General features: G+C 34.7%; 1 protein-coding gene across 1 annotated transcript in view; it reads right to left on the reverse strand.

Moving 5' to 3' along the window:
• The window catches only part of LOC125649652 (uncharacterized), an 85,382-nt gene that overhangs the window by 15,355 nt on the left and 51,112 nt on the right, over positions 1 to 18,915 (reverse strand). Inside the window, exons 21-23 of the mRNA XM_056166789.1 lie at positions 18,509 to 18,667; positions 7,035 to 7,180; positions 2,424 to 2,566 (exon numbers count right to left, since the gene is read on the reverse strand). Of these exons, the coding sequence (XP_056022764.1) occupies positions 2,424 to 2,566; positions 7,035 to 7,180; positions 18,509 to 18,667 (448 nt within the window). The remainder of the gene's footprint in view (positions 1 to 2,423; positions 2,567 to 7,034; positions 7,181 to 18,508; positions 18,668 to 18,915) is intronic.

Consider the following 18,915-nt stretch of genomic DNA (forward strand, 5'->3'; position numbering starts at 1 on the left):
ATTGAAGTCACCTTCCATGGTAGTTGTCCAGGTTGGTGGCCTCATAATTACACAGGTAGGTGTCAGTTGATTGGTTTCCTATGGATTACTTTTCATTTCGTGTTTTTATAAGAATAAAATAACAGGGGGGTATAATCACTCTTTAACTGCTTAATGACAGGATCATTTGTCAAATTTGACCTCCCCACAAAAAAGGAAAACTTTATCATTGGACACCAAATACAAATTAATAACTGCAATAGATATAAGAATTTGAAGTCAAAATCTGAAATGACAATTTTGCTTAACCCCAGCAATTTCAAACACCTTACCGCTATCACAGTGCATTAAAATAGTTTTTACAAGACTGGGTTCACATTAAAATCTCCAAATAAAGTCTATAACATCTGACGTGGACAACGATAATGTCTTTACAGACAACATGATGCCACTTGCTTATGTTGGTGAACTTTATTTTAAAAAAAACTGGTTCTGAAATTCTGATGGTAGACATACATGTGTGTCAATTGTTTTCACAGCGATCGTTTTCAGGGAAGAAATTACTTCCAATATCATATACATGTACATACTGCAAGGGAAATATCGGCGATGAGAGCGAAAACGAAATTCCGGATGAAAATGTGACGTACAATCAACCTAGAAATTGTATGTGTAAATTCAATTTTAAAAAAAGATTATGTACAGACGCTACCTAAAGTAGATGACGAAATCTTTGTAGACATCGGAAATTGAAATATTCATTCTTGGTCAGCTCAATAAGAAACAAAAGTTAACAAAACTCACATTTTTTTTTTTTAAATAAAAATCTTCAGTGGACTAAATTCAATCAATTATCTAAATGTTGTAAATTGTGTACATAACGTAATAAATTCATATTTCTGCTTTCGTAATTGGGATCGAGATGCCAAATGAAGTCTCCGATATGGTCGACATTTCCGATTTCGCTTATTTTGAACTTCAGTTATATTGAAAGAAAAAGATTGGTCCCCTGAATTTCAATATATCCGGAGTAAGCTGTATATACCAACTACTGAACTTGTGTGCGTCCTTATATCTGATTTTGTGTATCACCCGTGTTTTGACAGCAAACATTCTCAGGGACATTGTATTTCACACATTTAGAAGATTAAGTTTTAAAAGGGTGCAAGGGTGTTGCATCTCCCAAAAGTCTGCTCAACTGAGCACGACTCAGCTGTCATCGTTGTTTTTTTAAGTTGTACATGTGCACTTGTACCATGTACCAATAGTCATACGGGTAGATACTGGAAAATTAAGCCGGTTTTGATGATTATTTGAATTTTTTACATACTAAACACAATTTTTTTTAAGCGTTTCAAAATTGCAAATTTTAAAAAAAGACAGGTTTTGTTTAATTTTTTTTAATAGTTTATTTATTTTTTGTTATTAAGATGTCAATTCAAATAAATATGTTCCAATTACTTATTACTATCAATTATCACTCTTAGTGTAGAAATATCTAGCGTATGAAGATATGGTGTAGTGCAGTGGATTTTTTTAAGGCGGTCATGATGAAAATAATTGTAATTGTTGAATGAGCGGTGAACTTACAGCTTCATGCAAAATAACCCCCTCCTTGCTACACACAAAATATTACTTGGTTTTATTTCACATTCAAGATAATAGACATTAGAATAAGAGAGCTACTGAAACATATGATATCACTATATTATATTACATTTAGTTAATTCCCTATATCATTTATACATTGTATATTAAACATTATAAAGTGACAATCATGTAAGTTTTAGAATCATTGGCTGAGAAAATTCATATATAGATATCAAATAATGAATTAAAAACCGTAAATAGTTTAGTTTTCTGATTTTAGCTGTGATGGCGTAAAACAAAAAAATTGAATTAAAAAATCTTTTTTTTAAAAAGTACAAACATATATTAAAGAAATTATACGTTTTAGGTATATAATGAATATTGAAATCCTTCAATATTATTATCAACATAATGTAATTATGTTGTAGGTATCAAAATTTTGTTCTAAGTTGCTTCTAAATTCACAACATTTCTATCAGGTTTTCCGTTTATCATGAAGATCGTTTATCGTGTTTCGCGTTTATCAGGTCTATTGTGAAGATCATTTATCAGGTTTCGTGTTTATTAGGTTTACCGTGTATCCTTTCCTATCGTGCGTGTATCCTATCCTATTGTGCGTGTATCCTATACTATCGTGAGTGTATCATGTTCTATCGTTTATTATGTCAAGAATAACATTGCGGGTACTGTACCACACACCATATGGTTAGAACATGATTATTTCAATATCTAAATCTTACTTTGTAAAACTTACATTATTACATTATCTATGGATAAACTATTCCAAAAATAAGATTTTCTTTTCACAAGAAAGACAAACAATCATCATGTAATGATTAGCATAGAGTACTTACCAATGACAACACCTAAAGCATTGATTGTTGATGCATTCCATTGCGTGACATCTTCTCCAAAATACAACATGGCAAGATTGCTGAAGACGAATAATTTATTATAGCCACAACTGGTTACTTCTCCCACAGCTTCAGCAGCTAATCTGTAATTTCACAATAATATATATCACTTTTTTTGAAAATAATTCAGCACTTCATTTGATGTACACATGTATTGAATAATTGCATATAGTTTTATTTTGGGAGATGGTTTTAAATTTTCCAATGGCGAAAAATCTAGAGGTAAACCAGTAAATTAAATTTTGTTTGTTAAGAAAACAAGCATTCTGACTTCTGAGAGTATTGCATGGCACTACATAGTCCCCTACCAGTTGCAAAACTTACTCTACCACAACAATATTCGAAGTTCATTATGTAGATTATGGTAAAAGGGAAAATTGAGGAACCAGGATAGGAATGGTTGGAAATCCACTACTATTCAAGTAATTATAGACTATAGACTAGAAAAAAAGAAATTTATAGTTAGGTTTAGGTCTTTAACCAAGTCAATAAACTGTGAAATGTTAAGGTGCATCATGAATAAGCTAGCTACAGTATACATTGTTGTATTACTATGCTAGAAGTTTTAATGAGTGTAGTACTCTTATCTACAGAAATAAGAAACTAATCTAACAAAAAAGTCCATAAAACTGATAATTCATGCCATCATTCTAAGTCCAAGAGCCATAACTTATTGAAAAATCAACGGACCGAGACGAAATTCAAACTTGATCTGTAACTTGTTATGGCAAAGCAATGTACCAAAATGAAATGAATATCTACAAGCACAACAAAAAAAAAGTCTGGAAAACTGCTAATTCATGCTATTTTTCTAAGTCCAAGGGCCACAACTTATTGAAAATTCAACGGACTCAGACGAAATTCAAACTTGATCTGTAACTTGTTATGGCAGAGCAATGTACTATATATCAAATAAATATCTACAAGCACAAAAAAACAAAACAAGAGTACCACAAACGGTACAATATACACCCGCCAGATAGTGAAATTCAACCTGGAAGCATATTGTGCACTCTGAATTGATACAACACACATTCTGAATAGACTAAAAGCCTTAAAGTGGGTCATGGTGCACCAATTCATCTGACATGTGAACTGATTATGTATTTCTCCGAGAGTGAGGTTGAAACAAAATGTTGGTGCAATATCTATCTATGATGATAAAAAGTCCAGGAAACCATTTGATCTACTTTTAGCCCTAAAGTAGGTCATGGTGCACCAATCAAGTTGAAATGTGAACTGATTATGTATTTCTCTGAAAGGGAGTTTGTGACTAAATTTCAGAGCAATACCTGTGACCTTACCAAAAACAATCTGGAAAACTGTTTGACCTACTTCTACCCCTAAAGTTCTGTAGGTCATTGTGCGCCAATCCAGCTGAAATGTTAACTGCACTTGCCTTCCTCCGAGAGGAACTTCCTTTGACTAAATATCAGGGCAATATCTGTATCCATAATGAAAAAAAGCCCAGAAAACTGTCTGACCTATTTTTAGTCCAAAAGTAGGTCAAGGATGGACCAATCCAGCTGAAATCTTAACTGAACTTGTCTTCCTCTGAGAGGAAGCCTTTGACTAAATATCAGTGCAATATCTGTATCCATAATGAAAAAAAGTCCGGAAAACTGTCTGACCCATTTTCAGTCCAAAAGTAGGTCAAGGATGGACCAATCCAGCTGAAATGCAAACTGAACTTGTATTTCTCTGAGAGGAAGCCTGTGACTAAATATCAGGGCAATATTTGTATCCATAATGAAAAAAAAGCCTGAAAAATTCTTTGACCTATTTTTAGCTGAAAAGTAGATCATGGATGGACCAATCCCGCTGAAATGCAAGCAGAACTTGTATTCCTCCAAGAGAAAGCCTTTGACTAAATTACAGGGCAATATCTGTATCCATAATGAAAAAAAGCCTGGAAAACAGTTTGACCTACTTTTAGTCCTAATGTAGGTCACGGACGGACGAACCAATCCAACTGAAAGGCAAACCCAACTTGTACTCCTCGAAAAGGAAGCTTATGTGTAAATTTCAGGGCAATATCTGTATCTGTAATGAAAAAAGTCCAGAAAACTGTTTGACTTCCTTATAGCCCTAAAGTACATTAAGGATGGACCAATCCAGCTGAAATGCAAACTCACTTTTACAATTCTTGAGGGAGATATTGTGACCAAATTTCAAAGTTGTACATGCATCCGTTACGGAAAAAAGTCCGGAAAACATGACCCAGGATGGACGGACGGACAGCGCTATAACATAATACATCCCGTCTAATGACGGACGTATAAAAAGTCCGGAAAACTGATAATTCATGCTATTTTTTAAGTCCAAGAGCCATAACTTAGTGAAAAATCAATGGACCAAGACGAAATTCAAACTTGATCTGTAAATTGTTATGGCAAAGCAATATGTACTAAATATCAGATGAATATCTGCAAGAACTGATCATTCATGCTATTTTTCTCAGTCCCAAGAGCCATAACTTAGTGAAAATTCAACGGACCGAGATGGAATTTGAACATGATCTGTAACTTGTTATGGCAAAGCAATGTACCAAATATCAAATAAATATCTGCAAGAACAGAGAAAAAAAGTGCTGAAAACTGAACTGATGGACATCCGTTCTGAAATTTCTGGATCTGAAACTAATTGCACATGGTATTTATATGTTTAATCAACTCCGGATATGTACTTTGTGCTTACTCATCCCCACCCCCACCCCCCCCCCCACCCCTAAAGTCTTTGATTGATTAAATATTGTTTATTATTCCTCTCGAAAATCTTTCTCTCATATGGAGATACCACCATTGCCGGTGAAGGGCTGCAAAATTTAGGTCTATATGCTCTGCGCTTATGGCCTTTGAGCAGGGAGGGGTCTTTATCTTGCCACACCTGCTGTGACACGGAGCCTCGGTTTTGCGGTCTCATCCGAATAACTGCCCCATTTAGTCACCTCTTACAACAAGCAAGGGGTACTGAGGACCTATTCTTACCCGGATCCCCATGGGATTTTAAGACTTTGCATCAGTCATCCCGAAAGCCTACGTCAAAGGGGAGGCAAATCTTATTTATATGTGGTATCTTTCACAGGGGCATGAGATACTATTTTTAATTATCATACATGTAATTAAAAGAGTTCAGTTATACAATCTGTTTTGTTTCGTTAGGTTTCGTTTCCATAGTTGCCAACTCACCCGATTTCGTCGGGTTACATTCATAACCAGATTATTTTTCCTTTTCACACAATTTTTTTAAACAACCCAAAAATTTCCTGATTTCCAGATTTAGTTTGTAAATCATTTCACACGTCATTTCCAGCTACCAGGTATTACCCCAAGCTTGGATCTACGTAAACAATGTCGATGGCAATGAACAATAGGCTGTGTATCAGTAAATCATAAGTGCAGGTGTTAACAATTATCCAGGAGTTGTTTTAACAAATCAAAGAAGTAATTACAAACTGGCTTCTGATAGAATGAGATTGTCACCAGGGCCAGCAAGAACACCAACAAAAGGAATAACGATATTTATGTACAAATAAAAGAATCTTGGAGAACAACTTTCACTGGATGAAAAATAAACTGATCAAACTGATAGTACAAGGCAAATTGTATTTTATATCTATTAAATTGCACTTGTTTATTAGGTTTGGAGATAAGAGTTATCATTCAAATCATGATCTGAACTGGGACATTTATAGGTCCCTGATTTGAAATAATTTCAAAATTAGCTCAAACTTCTCTTGTTCTTCCAAACAGCAATACATATTCTGAAAGGACTTTCAGTGTTTAAAAAGAAAAATACACACTAATTTTTGGATAATACTGAAAAATGAAATCTTCAATACTCTTTTATCATGTAAATTTAATCAATAAATTTGATTCATGAAGTATTTCTATTTTCTCATTGGAAGTTACAAGGCTTCTTTTCAATAAAATAATTCTAATACAAGTGTATATTGTATATATGCAACATGAAATATAGTATAATCATGGTAAATATGTCGTGAATGTAGTTACATGTTATGACCAGATTTTTAACTCTACTTAAGGGTCATGACCAGATTTTTACATGTTGGAGGTTGGCAAGTATGTTCGTTTCTGTAAATTTAATTTAATTTAATTTTGTTTCTCATTTTACAGGTACCACTGTACATAGTCCTTTCCAAAACCTTTTTAAAATTTGATATTGACATAAGAAAAATTCAGCTAGGTATGTGTATTAGTAATAAATGTACATTATATTTGGATCTATGAAATAAGTATTGAACTAATCCCTACTACACAGTTGTATCATTTTGCATAGTTGCACTAAAACTTCTTCAAAGTGGATCATCACCAGAAAAACTAGTGCTGCTATATGCTCTCAGAAATACAGACATTATTCTAAAGTATTTGTGACCATTGACAGTTATTACAGATCCATAATACATCATTCTACAGTATTTGTAACCATTGATAATAATACTACAAACCATATTAATAATAATATTACAGATCCACAATATATCATTCTACATGTACAGTATTTGTAACCACTGATAATAATACTACAAACCCATAAACATCTGCAGGAATAGTGGCTAAATCACTCATTGTGGCTCCACACAGAATGTGTCCTAGAGAACTGATGTCAGAGGCAGTCAATTGTTTGGCTTCCACGTACTTCAGCCCAATTAAAGTTTTGTTGAAAAGGGCAGCTTTCTGACAAAAAGAGAAGCTTGATTGTGTTAAAGTCTCTTATACCAGAAAAGAAATATTCTGGTAAGCACCAGGGTAAAACAGGAAAATATATAGTTACACCTTAAAAAGTGCATCAAAATTTAAGCAATTGTAGTGGTTTGGATTTTTATTTCCATAGCCCTGGTTTTGTAATTTATATTTACTTATTATTTGCTAGTATTTCAGTATGATAATGTTATTTACATTGAGTTTTCAGTTATTACTTACGTAAAACCCCTTTATTGTTAGTCGTTTATAAGCTAGGTCATGTGTTGACTTTCCACATGTTTTACTTTTAAAACAGGAAATGTCATCCATGTTGGCAGTCTTTCCGTAGTACTTTTGATAGCTGTGTTCTAATTGGCTAAGTTAGCCTTAGGATCTTTGATATCTATTGGCGTTTATTTTTGGGCATAGCTAGGGTATTTAAAGCCGTGTTCGTGTAGTTTTCTTCACTTGGTTGGGGATAAGCCTCATGGCACTTTATCTCTGCTTTTAATGCCAACCTCAAGGTACACGGCATTCTAGGTTTCATTTAGCACGTGCTGAGCGAGCACTTTATGATTAGAGTTAGGATGTTAGGATTTTTATAGATAAGTTAGGTTCCCTTTCCAAGTCCAGCCTGGTTTTAGGAGATGTGGATAACAGATGTTAATTCTAGAACCACTATTCTTTATTATTTTGCCCTTTATATTTTTGGTGTAGTTCATTTGCTGGGTTAGTTATTTTTAGAGCCCAGACTTTTCAGTGTTTTTCATAGTTCAACTCTAGAGTGTTGATAGAGTTCATATTGGGTGATGTAGCTCATTTTCCTTACATTTTCCAATTCAGTTATTTATAGTAGTGTTTATTCATAGAGAGATTTTTGACCATTTTCATTAGTATGGAGGCTCAGTAGGGACATATATTTTTTTTTATTTAGTCTCTCATATTTTTCATAGGTCTTCCACATTCCTGCCAATTTCTATTATTTATATATATATATATTTTTTTCATAAACTTCCTATTTATTTATTGAGATTATTGTTGTTCATTTGCTAAATTAAATCATATTTCTGATATAACTTTATTTGTTTCTGTGAAATTTCCATAGACTTTACTATTTGTTATATTTTGATCATTACTTATTATTTGTTATCATTTACAAAGGTTAATTCTCACTTTATTAAATTCATAAAAACTTTAAACAGTGTTTTCATTTAGCGCGATCATAGTTCAGAAATCCCCTTACCTGGGTTGATCATTGTAAACTGGAGGTAGTTTACCACTTTAAGCCAAGTTGGCTGGTAACTTTCATATTTTATCAGTTAAAGAGTTCTGCTTTCCGGTTACATAATTTTTGGTGCCGTGACCAGGATTCGAACCTGGGTTGTTTTTTTAAGGGGGGAGGAATGTAGTGGTCGGCCGGGTTCGATCACAGGTGGCCAGTTAGCTCAGTTGGTAGAGCACCTGACTAGAGATTCAGGGGGCCCGGGTTCGAATTCCGGTCTGGTCCGTTGCATTTTCTCCCTTCCCGTTACAGATTTGGTGCCTTTGACCACCCCTGGACTTGGAGGTGAAAGTCCTCCCAGGGGCTAATAAGAACTTGGGTTGTGTCTTCAGGGGCGAAGACAATTTAAGGAGGGAGGAATGTAGCGGTCGGCCGGGTTCGATCACAGGTGGCCAGTTAGCTCAGTTGGTAGAGCACCTGACTAGAGATTCAGGGGGCCCGGGTTCGAATCCCGGTCTGGTCCGTTGCATTTCTCCCTTCCCGTTACACAATCTTAACTTTTTAATATACATGCATATATAATATGTTGAAAAAGATGAAAAATCCATCCATGATTTCATGAAAGCAAAGATACTCTTACATATCAATTAAGAATTGGAAATGGTGTGATCTCGATTTTTAACTAAAAATTTATAATTGATTTTATATTGTATAGTTGGTGGCAAGAAAGTCATGAGCTTTACTGACCTTGAGTAAGGTTCATGTCACACCTATGAAAGTCAGTCATACTTGGAGTTAAGAATGAAAATCTAACACTGGATATTTCAAAATCTGAACATAAAGATATGTACTTTTTCTCCAAGTGACCTTGATATTGTCTAAATAATTTAGGGAACAAATTTGGACAAATCCATAAGGTAATGTGAAAAGAATTTTGCATCAAGAGATCTTTAAATACATGGTCTATACATGTACATGCATCGTGTGTTTTTCATGATAACCTTTACATTGGACAAATGACCATGAACTGGAGGTAGGGCATACATGTATGTCACCCTTTACATTGGACAAATGACCGTGAACTGGAGGTAGGGCATACATGTATGTCACCATGTCATCCTTTACATTGGATAAATGACCGTGAACTGGAGGTAGGGCATACATGTATGTCACCATGTCATCCTTTACATTGGACAAATGACCATGAACTGGAGGTAGGGCATACATGTATGTCACCATGGCATGTCATTAGAAATCTCAGTCTTAAGTACAAATATCTTATTTCAACCATAAGGTCAGTATGTACTGACAGATTGTACAGATTTTTTTTCCTTCAAAATCTTACATAGACATAATTATCAATATTGAATTATTTAATCCACGTAGTTCATCACAAGTTACATCCCTTGTATAAAATGATAAATCAATTGATCAGTAGCATCTGAGAAAATCTATGGAGAAAAACTGTCTACAGACAGACAAGGTGATCATCATATACATGTACCACCCAACAATTCCCCAAACTTTGGCGGTGGGGGCGGGGGTGGGGTGGGGTGTGTGTGATCAGTCCATTTTACAATGCATGCAATAAAACCTTATTCAATACACCAAGGTGTCTTGCACAACTACAGTCCCTGAAACGTTCTACTTTACCATTTTTCCGTTCGTTCACCGTGCGTTCACCGTTCGTTCAGCGTGTATTCACCGTGCGCTCTCCGTTCACAGTTTGCGTTCAGCGTGCGCTTACCGTTCACAAAGCGTTCAGCGTGCGCTCACCGTTCGTTCATCATTCAGTCTTTTCATTGTCATTCGGAACACCAAAGTGAAAGGACCAATCTTGATAGCAAGGCAAAAATGAAAATTGAACGTGTGCGTAAGAGTGGAAGGATACTTTCTTACTATATCAGAAATTTAATTTTGAAATACAAAATGTCAGGATTATCCACTGTAAATGCCGAAAGGTTCATTTGAGCTTTTGTTAAAAACAATTCTAAATGAGAGACGAATATAAGAGCTTGTCGTTAGGAATTTAACCCAAGTACAAAAAATAAGGCAGTTTCAGGTAATGAAAACCTCTTCCCTTGTGTTCACGATTTAGCATTTACAAGTTCGGGCACAAATTATTATAATTATTTTGCATTGCTTGACAAGAGATTTAAACAAGAGGTACTGTGAGCAATGCTCACTAAGAATACCCCCCGCTTACCCCAATCTCCCAAAGGGTGTTGGTAATAGGTATAAACTACCTCTTTTCTGAGTGTAAAAAACAAATGGCATGACAAACCGAACCATATTGCTACTTCAATGTCCAGTACGCATGACCTTTGACCTTTTGACCCCAAAATCGATAGGGAACATCTTCATCCCATGAGTAGTCCATATGTATGATATGGTGACTGTAGGTGGAAAGGATAACGCTTTAGAGCCCGGAAACCATATTGCTACTTCGATGTCCAGTGTGCTTGACCTTTGACCTTTTGACCCCAAAATCGATAGGGAACATCTTCATCCCATGGGTAGTCCATATGTATGATATGGTGACTGTAGGTGGAAAGGATAACGCTTTAGAGCCCGGAAACCATATTGCTACTTCGATGTCCAGTGCGCGTGATCTTTGACCTTTTGACCCCAAAATCGATAGGGAACATCTTCATCCCATGGGTAGTCCATATATATGATATGGTGACAGTAGGTGGAAAGGATAATGCTTTAGAGCCTGCAAACCACTGCGTCTACAGACGGACGGACGGACAGACAGACGGACAACCCGATTCCAGTATTACCCCCCCACCCCCCACAACTTGTTGCGGGGGGTATAACAAGTCACCCCCCTACTTTGAAAAATAAAAACAAACAAACGATGCTACATAATGTACATTGTACTGTATGTTCGCGTCAGAATGTCAAACTGATATAGCTATTTTTACGCCTATATTTATGAAAGACATTGTCAATAAACTGATATTTACTACTCTTGCCAAATTAGAAACTTTTGTAACATTTGTCCTTAATGCAAAGATGTAATTGTTTATCTGGTACGTTTCTGCATTAGCCTTTAAACATTCTACGGGTAGTTCAGTATAATAAACAGTTTTATCTACATCAAATATATACAAATATTGCACGATCTAACTGCTATCCATGGTCACATTAATAATAAAAATCTGTACATGTAATGGTATAAGATAAGATAAGTTTATTCCAATTTTGGGCCCAGAGGGCATAACAGTAAGACAGTTTATAAAGAAGGAAATTCAAAAAAGAAAGAAAGTTTACAACATTAACTACAGGTTACATAGACTGCAAACTGCATGTGGATGCAGCATGTTGGGGAAACAAGTACATACATATATGAATTGCTAATCATGTATATACACAAGTAAATGGACATAATCAGTATTATACCAACATATGAATAATAAACTATAATGATTTTTGCAGTTTTAAAGCATCACTTCTTTTTCTGAAAGTTTGCACTAAATATTCACTCAATTTGACAATTACTGGTTTGTCTTCATTAATCATCAACCAAGTAAATTTGTCCTTATTTGTTAGATAGATAAAATTTTTGTTGAGCTTGTATAATACCATTAAAAAACATATTTCTCTCTCCAACATAGAATGGACAATCAGTAAGGAAATGAAATTCATCTTCTACACAATTAAGGTTACATAATTCACATATTCTTTTGTTTCTTTCTAAAGAAATCTTCTGGCCAGAATTGGTTTTTGTAAATTCATATCTTCCTCTTTCAATTCGAAGGTCATGTGCACTAATTCGAAATCTACATAGAGTTTTTCTTAATTCTAGGGATTCTAAAAATCTTTCCATAGTAAAGTTTTCTTTATACGAAAAATATGTGAGTTTTCCTGATTTCTGACCCTCTTCACGTCGTTTTGACCAGTAAAGTAAAAATTGTTTCCGTACCTGATTCTTCATTTGTTTTTTGAAAAATAAGAATTTGAGTTTTTTACAATTGGGTACCAAAATGCCCATTTTTTCCTTAAAATAACTAATGTTTTTGTACCAACAATTTATATTATATGAATTCAGATTGATATTCTCTGTATAAGCACTGTATAACAGGGATGATTCTGGGCAATTCTCAAGTCTATGCCAATATAGTAAAATACTTTGGATTATAGAGCAGAACATAGGATATCTACCCAATTCAGAGATTATTGCAATATTAGTACTTCTTTTACCGGCACCCAGTAGATGTTTACAAAACTTAATATTCAAGTTTTCTACCTCCCAATTTTTAAAGATATCATATAAATATCTGTCTTTTTCCAGCTAGCATGCGTGCTGAAAGTGTTCCCCATATCTCTCAGCCATACAAGGCGATGGGTTTTACCATATGGTCAAAAAGATGCAAAAATGTTTTAATTGGTGGATCGATAGATTTGATGTCTTTATAAAGTTTGAATGAGGCCTTAAGAGCTTTATTGTATAGATCAGATTTTGCTTCCTTGAATGAAACACAGGAGGATAATATTACTCCTAGATATTTATATTTGTTAGTACATTCAATACATATGTTACCGAACACAAAATTTTCTTTAATTAGGTGTCCGCTTTTATTAAAAATTACTACTTTTGTCTTATTGGTATTAATTTCTAAGCACCAATCGTTGCAATATTTTTCAAGTAAGTTTAGTTTGTTTTGTAGTCCATTCTGGTTTTCTGAAAGCAGTACAAGATCATCCGAATATAGAAGAGAGGTGATTTTCTTTCCAGAAAGATTGGCAGAGCCAATGGTTTCTCCATCCAGTAATTTAGAAAAATCGTCCAAAAATATTTTTAAAATATTTGGGCTTAAGACATCACCTTGTCGGACTCCTATCTCTGGTGTATATGGAAGGGTGAACTTGTTCCCTACTTTTATGAAAATATTGTTGTGCCTATACATACTACATAATATGTTGTAGAATAAACCATTGATATTTAATTGTAGGAGTTTTAGTTTAATGCCTTCATGAATGACAGTATCAAATGTCTTGTGAAAGTCTACAAAACATGCATAGAGTCGTTTATTGCCAGTGTTAATGTATTTGTCAATTAAACATTTAACTACAAATAAATGGTCTGATGTCCTGGATTTTTTTGAAAATCCTATTTGACTCTCGTGTATTATTTTGTTTTCAGTTAAGAATGTATCAAGCCTGACGTTTAAAATGATATTAAAAAGTTTCGCTATGCTGTTAGTTATAGTTATTCCTCTATAGTTTTGGGAGAGCTTTGGATTATCCGATTTAAAGATGGGTGTTGTATAACCTTCTAACCATTTTTCTGGATAGATTCCTGATGTTAAGACCATGCATATTGAATAGTTTTGAGATACAAGCATTTATATATATATATATATATTTGAGCTGCTTTTATCATTTCATTTGAGATGTTGTCTAAACCAGGACTTTTACCCGACTTTAAAGTAGATATGGCCTTTTGAATTTCAGACAAAGATATCTTGAAATCCAATTTGCTAAGACTTACAGGTCTGGCTGTTTTTTAGTTTATTAATTTCGGCTTCTATAGTCTTAACTCTGTCCTTGTAATGATCTGGTAATTTACATAGAGAAGTAAAATAGTCAAACCATATATCCCATCAATACACTTCTCTAAATTGTCTTTTTTCCCTTCATTTTCACGAAGCGATTTGACTAATTTCCAATATTCTTTAGGATTAGTTTCATTCATTTGATCTAGTTTATCTAGAATACCCTGCCTGAATTCTCGCTTTTTACGTTTCCGCAGCTTGGCATATTCATTATTTAATTTGAAAAAGGAACCTCGTAAGTAAGGGTTATTGGGAAATCTTGAAAGTAATGTTGCTTTCTCAAATAAGTATTTTCTCTTTTTTGTAAGGTCGGAATCAAGCCATTTTTTATTGGTTGTGTTTCTATGTTGTGTTTTTCTTTGTAAAGATAGTTTAGCTACTTTGTTTAGGATTTTGTGAATGTCGTTGGTGGCCTTGTTTATACTTTGTTCATTATACTCTATCAGTGTGTTTAAATAAAGCTTTATATCATTCTGGACGGTTGGATGCATGAAAAAATTTTGAAATTTTCCTACAGATAAACTATCCCAATTGTATCGTTTGGGCATCTCCTGCATGTTGTCACATGTATACTCCCTTTCAAATGATGATAAAAGTTTCATTGAGATTTTACAATGGCAGTCAGATAAAGGTAAAAAATCTGATACATGTACATACAAGACATCTTCTAACAACTGTTCAGATACAATGAAGTATCTAGTCTACCTCACTGGAACCAGCATAATTATGACATGTAAATTTCCCATATATATCACCAAATGTTCTACCGGTGGCTATTCTAAGCTTGTTTGCAATACATAATTCTAATAATTCTTTTCCTCTACTATCTAAAGTCTTTTAAATCTCTACTGTGTCTTTCCCCAACTGCTACATCCACATCATAGGCATCGTCATTAACTGGAATGTGTGAGACAGAGTCCCCTTTTATATAGTCTAACTCCATACCTGTTCTTGCATTAAGATCACCTGTTAATATTATATCACCTAAGTTTCCATATTTGTTTATTATGTCTTGTTCTATCTGCTCAAATATATCAGTGTTTTGTTTTTTATTGAAACTTGAAGTTTTGGGGGAAATATATGCTAAACATAAATATCCTTATTAAAATGAAAAAACTCCTTTTTTAGTTTTAACCATTGATATTCTGTGCTCGTATTTGGTAATATTGCAATGCCTTTTCTAACACCTCTCTTCACTAAGATTCCTAATCCACCAAAAATTCATGGTTTAATGATTTTCCCCTACAAATTGGGTAATACAAAAAATCTGTGATTTCAATACGAGTATCATATCCGATATGGGTTTCAGTAATAGTAAGACTATGTCGTGATTGTTCACTTGATCAATGAATAGTTTCTCTGTTGATTTATTTATATAGTCTGAGATCATGCCTCCCACATTCCAGGTACAAATGTTCAAGCACGTTTCTATTCTACTCATTATAGAGTTTTGTGCAATTGTTGTTCAAAACGTTAGGATAAAAGAAAAAATGAAAAACGATATGAAAAAAATGAAAAATGATATGAAAAAATATTGATAACAATAATCAGACGTAAGTATAAATGGAGATTTAAATCTTATTGACTAGATAAATTTGTGTATTCGCTCTGCTGCACTAACGCCAAGTTCCACCGTAGCCAGTTCTTTGGTAAGCACCTCTCCTTTCATGAGGACTTCCTGAGTATCCTTTCCCATAGCGACTCCTGTAACCTTCATCCGAGTTCTTGTAATATCCTTTGTGGCGATTTCTATAATCATCCTGGGAGTGATTCCTATAATCTTTGTGTCTTGGTCTGCGACTAGACATTTGTTCCTGTCTTCTGTGAGAAACGTTACAAATATTGTCTACTAGTCTCTTCATATTCGCTGCCAGGACAGCTGTTCCTTCTGCTGATAGATGAATGCCATCTGGTTCTATTAGTCTTGGTATGGGCCTACCCTGATCTGCTAAATTGCTGTTGTCACATAGATGGATGTTTTTTTACTTTTCTATAGTTGTGTTTCAGTACTGCATTTATAAGTTCGCCTTTGGCATTCCAATCCTCACTGTCCTTCCGTGGTGTCACTAGGGAGATGACAATGTTGGTGTCTGGGAACTTTTCCATGGTTTTGTCAATTAGTGTTGTCATCTTTTTAATACAGCCATCTGCATCTAGAGACTTGATATTGTTTGTTAGTGAATGAAATATTGTTACAACAGGTTTCTGCTCAGAATTGTAATTTTCTATTTTGTCCAGGGCATTTTCAATTTTGTATGCCGTTTCCTTTTGTGTTATGTACTGCTGCCATCTATGTGGTTCAATGTGCTTGATATTTGATGTTGAACAGTAGGAGAGGAATTTTTCCATTTCTTTGTGTTGTGTTTTTCTTCCCACTATTGTAAATGGCTGCTTGATCTGGTGAAATACTTCTGGTGTTGGTAGTTGGATTGGATATTTGTTCCATTGGGTTGACACCAGTTTTTTCCATTGTTGTCTTGTGGTTGTGTTCCGTTTTATATCTGATCTCTGTGAAGTCGCCTGCATTTGTGTCTATAATGCTGCCAATATGGAGTTTCATTCTGTACAACTCCTCCTCTTTGTCATCAATCATCTTCTTAAAAGATCGAACTGTCCCTTCAAGTGACTGTATTTCACTGTTCTTGGATTCAATTCGTGCCGAGAGATGTTGTTCCTCTTTCTGAGCATTTTCACAAATCATGATAAACTTGGATCTCGTGATTTCATGTGCCTGCTTCTCTTCCTTGTACTTGTCTTCGAGATTTGATTTTTGATATTCGAGAGATGACACTTAAATTGCTTACAAGTTCATTGTTTGACTTCTGAAGCATGCTCACTTTATCACCCAGCTGCTTTATTTCACGTTCGAGTTTTTGTTGATCTGGTGTAATCTGTTTCCATTCACTTTTTCCACATTGCTCTTTAATAGAGGCGAGTATGACGTTGATATCACTTAATGATTTTTGGAGTTGGGTTTCCTGCTGATGTTGGGTCTCCTTTAGCTTGTTGTCCATATCATTGAATCTTGCTGATATTTTGCTTGATAATTGATGGTTACTAAGATCTTGTCGGTCATACCTACTAGGCTACCTTCAAGTTTGTCCAATGTATTTTCCTCCTGTTGATGTGAGTTTTTATCTTCGTCAGAATTTTCTGAGGTATTGGAATTTTCACTTGGTTTCTTTGGAAGTGTCTCTTCCATGTTGCCACTAAAATCTCCATTGTTATTGTTTGGGTCAATTTTTAGACCAAGTTTGTTTGCCAGTAATTTTAAGCATTGGAATATTTCAGTTATAAAACAGTCTTTTTAATTCCCTTGGATTTGTATCGTTCCGGTCGTTACAAAGAAAGTAACTTTGAATAAGATGTTCTCGGTATTTTCTTTCATGCGTACGTCAATATTTATTGCATTTACGGCGCACTGAAGTTCCCATTTTTCTGGTGTGTCATACCAATTCACTTCAAATTCTGACGATTTCCCTATACTTTCAAAAAAGATAATGTACAATGCCTGAATGTATGGGGAGATCATATGTCGTTCCATACGAAAGGCCGCCATCTTGGCCTCTTCAGCATATAAATGATCGAGGGTTGATTTCTTCATAATCGGCTTTTTTAGCCTTAGCACCAGCTGGGGGGCGTAATGTGGGTGGAATACATTCATCCAGGTAGTCTTTTGTTAGTTCGAAGCATGATAGATCGATACAGTGTATGTTCTGTAGTATATTGGCAAAGATCATGATTGTGACAGAGAAAATTCGGGTTTTGCACGTGGGAAGAGTAATTTCACTGGATTCGAGTCGAACCTGGTCAATGTACAGATTTTTACATTGATGAGCTATACATCTTTTACCAACCTTAAGTTTCGTGACTTGGATTTGGGTAAATAAATAAGATATTTAACTAATTATTCTCTGGACTCCGAAATTGTTCGTGTCACTTTAGAATCCTGATCCTGATATACCCAATGTACATATGAAATTTGCTTTTGTTTGTGTATGACTGTTGCGTGTATTAATGTAAAATTTGCGATAATTTCATGAAATATATACATGTATACTCGGTACTTGTACAAAAATACATTACATTGAACATATCCAGAACTGTAAAATATGCTGTATCACGATTCCGGTTTATTTAATTTTATTATTAATTGATGAAATATACATGTACATGTATTTTATTACTTGATTATGAAATAAGTAAAATCCATGGGGAAAATCCGAAACATTCCGAGTAAATAGATCATTTTGCGTTCAGCGTACGCTCAGCGTTCGTTCACCATTCACTTTGCGCTCTGCGTTCGCTCACCGTTCACAAAATTGCGTTCACCGTTCGCTCTGCGTTCGTTCACCGTTCAAGTGGGAAAGAAGAACGTTTAAGGGACTGTACACTTCATACTATAAAAAAAACCCTGTAACGGACGTACAGACAGACAAATGGATGGGACAAAATGCAGTATGTCTTAATTGGAAGGACATAAATATTAGACCCCTACAATTTCAAAATAAAAGCACATAATATATATTTAATCAACACCTTGTCATCACTCCATACATCAAACTCCCCTAACTTGCTGGCTGCATTAAGATCAAAGGACATCTGATTAATTTCTGCAAGAGACAGTCCCTCTACTATCACAGCAGCTTCCTGTATGTTAGAAGAGTTCCAGTTGGCAGGGTCACCCCATACACCTGGCTGTAAAACAGAATATATTGCACACACTCATTTGGCCAATTCACCTTCTTAGGGTATAACGTACATGTGACATGTCACATTTTTTAATATTCATTTCTTTCAGTGTATTTACTTAATGTACAATATATACATTCACCAAAGTTTTGACAGTATAACCTTAAATTTTGTCATTTCATTGTATTATCTGATATTTAGTGTGTTTTATGCTTCATTTCTATTGAAATGAGTGTGTAAACTTGTACAAGTGA

The sequence above is a fragment of the Ostrea edulis genome, chromosome 5, assembly GCF_947568905.1.
Source record: "Ostrea edulis chromosome 5, xbOstEdul1.1, whole genome shotgun sequence".
Lineage (NCBI taxonomy): Eukaryota > Metazoa > Mollusca > Bivalvia > Ostreida > Ostreidae > Ostrea > Ostrea edulis.